Source organism: Thalia democratica, chromosome 3 (assembly GCF_965202585.1).
Source record: "Thalia democratica chromosome 3, ktThaDemo2.hap1.1, whole genome shotgun sequence".
Lineage (NCBI taxonomy): Eukaryota > Metazoa > Chordata > Thaliacea > Salpida > Salpidae > Thalia > Thalia democratica.
In genome coordinates, this window is record NC_139167.1 from 38,385,797 (window position 1) to 38,391,796 (window position 6,000).

The 6,000-nt window shown below is 25.0% G+C and overlaps 1 protein-coding gene across 1 annotated transcript; it reads right to left on the reverse strand.

Annotated features, from left to right (window-relative positions):
• Positions 1–563: 563 nt before the first annotated feature.
• On the reverse strand, positions 564–5,798 carry LOC145832263 (cytochrome P450 4F1-like). The gene is made up of 9 exons (XM_082939581.1): positions 5,747–5,798; positions 5,548–5,680; positions 5,147–5,305; positions 4,779–4,944; positions 4,042–4,137; positions 3,800–3,884; positions 3,343–3,416; positions 1,400–1,482; positions 564–732 (listed from the first exon to the last, which is right to left on the reverse strand). Exons 1-9 carry the CDS (start codon positions 5,796–5,798, stop codon positions 564–566), a joined length of 1,017 nt encoding a protein of 338 aa, XP_082795707.1.
• Between the last annotated feature and the right edge of the window lie 202 nt (positions 5,799–6,000).

Here is a 6,000-nt window from a genome sequence, read left to right on the forward strand (position 1 = left end):
AACAAACTTAAACCAAGCCGTGCTAAAAATTTTTAAGCTAAAATATGGTTTAAGAAAACTTTTTATTAAAAGTTTTAAAAGCTTTATGAAGTATTAATAATGTATTTTGTAAAACTGCAAACCAAGAATTAGCTGTTAGAATACTTGTATAGTTTGTAAGATAGTGTAATTCTATAAGACTTAAATATCCTTGTTGTAATTTTTTTTTATCACTTTATTCATTATTCGCATGTTGGAGTAAAGACTACTAAAAGTTCTATGAAATAATTATTCAAATGACTAAATAAAACTAGGTTTAAACAAAATAATTTTGACTTAAAATTTATGAAAGACATTCAAGAGTTATATAACGTATATAAACTGTCTGATTTCGGTTTAAAACTTAACTACTAAAAACAATTAAAAAACGTGAAACAAAAAAAAAAGAATTTTGATATAGAACAGAAAACAACTACAGCTATTTTTTACAATAGAATAACATAACGATAAAACATAAATGAAAATATTATAAAAATATAAAATAAATAAAAATATTTTTTGTCAAAGTTAGTATAAAAGTTTTTCTACAGTTTGTCAAGTTTAATAACAAATCCAGTTGAGCTTTTTAAAACAATTTTTGGATAAGGTATTGGAGCTGGTGAATTTTGGTCAATTGAAAGTTTAAATCTTTTCAAAGTTTGACCCATTACAACTTTCATTTCATTCATAGCAAAGTTTTGTCCTATGCAGTTTCTGTGTATCGACCGTAAAAGTATATTGAAGAAAAAATCAGTCAGTTTATAAAAAATTTAGGTCAACATTTTTGATAAGATAATTTTTATTTTTCTCATATACAAAATACAGTTTGGTATTTTATTTTACTTGAAGAGATCAAAATTTATTGTCACCGAAACCCGGTTGTAAATAAAACATTTATTTTGCACATTAATATTTAAATAATCTCTTTACATTTCAGTAAATTGAGCAATATTTTTTGTTAAGACAAATAATATTCAGTTTTCTCTTATAAAAATAAAAACAGCTAGTTTTTTTTATAAAAGTTTTACAATGATTTGAAGTTTAGTTCATCCAAAGAACATTTTACTACATACTTTTGATATATGTCGTAAACATAATTTTAACGATGCTTATCATGAAACGCTTGTTGTTTGATATAGTTTTTTCACAATTTATTTTGGAAACTATTAATTTAAAAAAGAAAAATACAATCTGATAAATAATGTTATCGAACTAGAGTTTATCATTAACGGCAAAGTTAGTAATTACGAAAGGTAAAATTAGGTTAGATTCTATAACTCTTTGTAAGAATTACATTGGTCAACATTAAACATACGTTTACTGTTTCTGTATAACTATTCTATAAGACAAAAAAACATAAAATGTAATCATGTAAACAAACCTAGGTCCAGATGAAAAAGGTATAAAAGTGTGAGGAGGAATTTTTGAAATATTTTCAGCTGAAAACCTTTCAGGATCATAAACCTGCAAAAAAAAAGCTAAACAAAAATAACTAATTGTTTAAAGCTTAGTTTACGTAAAGAGAAAACTCTAACACTTGCATTTAGACTAATAAAAATAGTTAATAAGTGTTTAAAGCTTATTTAAGCATTTTTTTTAATATCCAAAAAGTATCAAGTCAAAGTGAATTTTGTTAGAAAATTTAGTATATAGAGTTAATTCTTTTATGCTGTTTACAAAACTTGAATCGTCATGATGTAAAATAAAAACATCTAAATTAATGAAACTAAATTTAATATAAAAAATAGTTTCGATATTAGAAATGTATAAATAGTTCTCTAGTATTAACACAAAGTTATTTAATCATACTTAATTTCCAAATAATTAAAAAAAAAAGTATCTATATTAAATTAAAGTCATTGTTGTTTAAACTTTTTTCAGTTTAAGTAAAAAATTTCAGTAATAAACGTCTAATAAACAAGTTTTTGATTAAAAGTAGATAGTTAAAAAAAATTGTAAATATTTTAATACTTATATAATAAAAATACAAAATACTTTCCTAAAAATCTACAAAAATAAACAAAATTCTTGTCTTACTGAATATTTTTTCAATTTCTTAAATAAAAAAAAGATTCTAAGAATTTATTCTAATATTTCGTTATACGAAAAAATTATCAAAAGTATAAAAACAAACTATCATGATTCTTATAATTTGTATTTTAATAATTACATAAGAAAAGTCAGTTATACATTAGTTAGCACTTATGTTCAATAAAATTATTAAACTTATAAATAGTTATTTTCTTATTTAACATTTTGAGTATTATTTAATTGAGCGACATAAAAGGCTCTAAATATTTGGTCCTAGGATCTGGTGCATGAAGAAACTTTCAGTTATTGAGTTGCTTACCACTTTGATACCTTTTAACGTCTTGTCCAGGACTAATTTATCTGAACTACACTATTTGAAAAATATTTTACCTAACATGAGTTGATAATTCTACTGCAAAGTTACAAGTATTAACTGTTACACAAAAACACTGTCTTTTAACTAGCTATATAAAACAACTTGTAACTAAACAATAAAAAATATTTTAAAACAAAACTAACCTTTGTATAAGACAATATATACCATAACTATTTTGGCTTAAATCAGTTAAAAGTTATCTAAAAATGTAGATAAAGTAACTAATTTATACATTCTACTGGTGTAGTTTTAAACAAAAAAAAACAACTACTTTTGGTTCCTTCCATAAAAGTGGGCTTAGATGCTGAATATAGATACTTGTACAAATTTCAGAACCCTTCGGAAACGTATTTTTAGTGTTTTTAAAAGGACAACTAAATTCTATGTCTCTATCTATTTTTTTCGCAACGTTGTACACAGTGGAGTTAAGCCGAAGACTTTCTTTTATACACATCGTCATATACGTTAGTTGAGCAAGATGCTCTCTGTAAAGGAGTAATTTTGATTTAGCTGAGTTTAAAAATAACTTTTTAGAGCTATGTAGTTGGCCTACAATTTTTTACTAGAGAAGTCGATAAAGGTATTAAACAATACTAAAAAGCTCTTTTTTATATTTATATAATAAAAGTGTTTTATATAAGATAAGTATATCATCTTTATAGCTATATATAACAAATTAAAACTTTTTTTTTTGAGTTTGAAAAAACACGCAGTGTTTAATGCATTAGGTTCATTATTTTTTCACAAATATAAACTCTGATATATATATGATTTACTTGCTTGACAAGTTTAGTAAAAATTTAAAGTTTTAATAAATAAAAACACGACTTAAGTATTTAGTTTTTTAGTTATAATACATTTTTAGAAACTTAATATCAAAAAAACGTTTTTATTTTTCCTCCACTGTCTTTCGTTACTTCATTCACTTCTGTTCTGCATCTTTCTTGAATTTCAGGATTACTAGCAATATTGTAAAACAACCAACCTAAACCTGTTAAAATTTAGAATAAAATAAAAGAGTTGAGGTCTACGTGTAGTTTAATAGTAAACACTAGGTTAATATATAATCAAAATGTTTCTTACTTACTATACAAAGTTTAATAAACTGTTGCTTGAAATAAAAATTACATAAACACAATACTAAAGAAAAATTTAATGCAAAATATCATAGGTTTGTATTAAAAAATCAATGCACGCGGTTTGTATACGTGATAAGTGTTCAAATGTTTGATAACAACATACAGAACTTTTTTTTTTTAATTTGCATTTGTAGACGTTTCTGTATTTTTATTGTTAAGTACTTTAAAGCTTGTAGTTTTAAAAGTCAGTCATTTTCAAGCTGTCTGATTTAGCTTTTTTTATTTAATAACAAACTAGATGCAGTTGTATCGTGCCCAGCAAACAAAAAAGTTTCGACTTCATCTCTAATTTCTTCATCAGTTAAACCATTACTTTCTTCCTACGAAAAAGTACTAACTAATATTTGTTATTCTAAAAAAGAGTGAGCTATTATTCATAATAAGTACAATTAAAAGTTTAAATATATGTGAAAACTTAATACTAATTAAAGTACTAAACTAGTATACAATGTTTTTATAAACTAAAGTTTTATGTACCTGAGTTTTAAGAAGCATGTCAAGAAAATCAACAAATTCATTTTCATCTTCTGAAACAGATTTGTTTCTTCTTTTCTTTTTTCTTTCATAAATTATCTAGTAAATGAAAAATTAGTTAAAGAAAAAATAACTTAATGAATTAGTTTCATTTAATTATTACAGATTTCAATTTAACAAAAATTGATAAATCTATTTAAAATGCTAAAAGATTTAGTCGATAATTTTCTAATCGTTTTAAAAAATCTTAACAAAACTAACAGTATTAGAAAAATAATTACAAGCTGCAACTTTTACTACTTGGTTCAATTTTGTAAATTTAACTTTATACTAGACTTGTTTAGTTTATTTTCGAAATAAAATTATACACATTTATATAGTACAATTCAAGAACACGTACAAATTTTTATCTATAAAAGCATATCTTAAAACCATATTTTTGAAGTATTTAAATATGATTGGCTACACCTAAAAAAAATTATCTTAAAAATTTAAAATTGTACCAGAAGGTTTAATAAAGTAGTTTATATGATGGTAACATTTGTTTAATTTAAAGATATAATTTACACTTAAAATTATCCGAACTTAAAACTTTAGAATTTGAATTGACACAGCGTTTTAACCTTCGTGCACCCGTTGTAAAGCAACTTCTACTAAAATTATAAACAAAAACACATTACAAGTTTTTCATTAAAAAAAGAGAACATCTTAAGCTGAGTTCGACGCTTAATTTAACTCACTTTTGACGTGTAAGTATTCAATACATCAACATCTTTGTAAAATTGTCTCCCTAAACTTGTAAACTTGAACAAAATGTTGAACATATATACAGGATTTTCGAATCTACGTCTTATACATTGAGATACACTTCCAACCGCAAATAAGTATTCGTTGTCCTTTGATTTGCTGTGCACAAGTAGTTTTATGATAAAAAATTATAACTATATTAAAACGGTTTCTAAATCATCTTTGCTATTTAAGTTTACACTTAAAGATCACTAGCGTCGTTTAACGAAACAATTTTATCACAAAGTAAGGATAAAATAAATTTAAATAAGATTTTGTTCTATGTTAGGTTTACACACATTTATGGTTTTCACTCACAAACCTTTTAATCTGACAGTCGGTTTTGCTCGAATAAGCGCACTTAAGTATAGAATCTAAAGCCATCAGACTTAAATGTTCTGAAACGTCTATGGGTTCTGACGTCATTTCCTCAAACTTATCAAGCATCACGTCAGCGCAGTCGCCGAAAATTTTAGTGTACCTGTAAACAACATGAATAAAGTCAAATTATTGACTAAGAACTAAAATATTTTTAAGACAGTTGGTTATTTCATGCTGAAAAACATACTTCAAAATTATCTTAAAATAATGTAAGAGAGTTTAAAGTTTGTTCACACACTTCAAGTTTTTATAAAACGTTATTTCAGTATAAATTTAAGCGAACAACCGTAACCACATTTGTTTTTAACTTTTATTTTTAGAATCTAAAAAAATTCAACCAACTGTTTTAGAATATTAAAATGAAAAGCAGGTGTTATTAGCTTTCTGTGTTTCTTCCATTTTTCCCCACTCGAAGTTATCAGTCCATCTCCAACCCAAGGGCGCATATAGTCGTATACAATGTTGGACTTTGGTCCTTAACAACGGTAATGAATTGTTTTAAAACTACGACTACATAATAATTTATAGGTATAAATACTACCTGACAGCCTGAGTAATTTCTTATTTATATCCGGGTGGTAGACTTGGTGCATTGATATAAACCGACCCATCCAAAAATTAAACATTGCCGGAAATTTTTTCACGTCTCGTATGATCCCCAGCCAACCATGGGCCCGTACGTTGTACTAAATTTAATACTTTACCAACACATATTTTTTTAATTATAGAGTTTAAATTCATTGATAAGAATAAGAATGTACAAATTCTCTCAGATAGCATTTAAAAACTACAAAC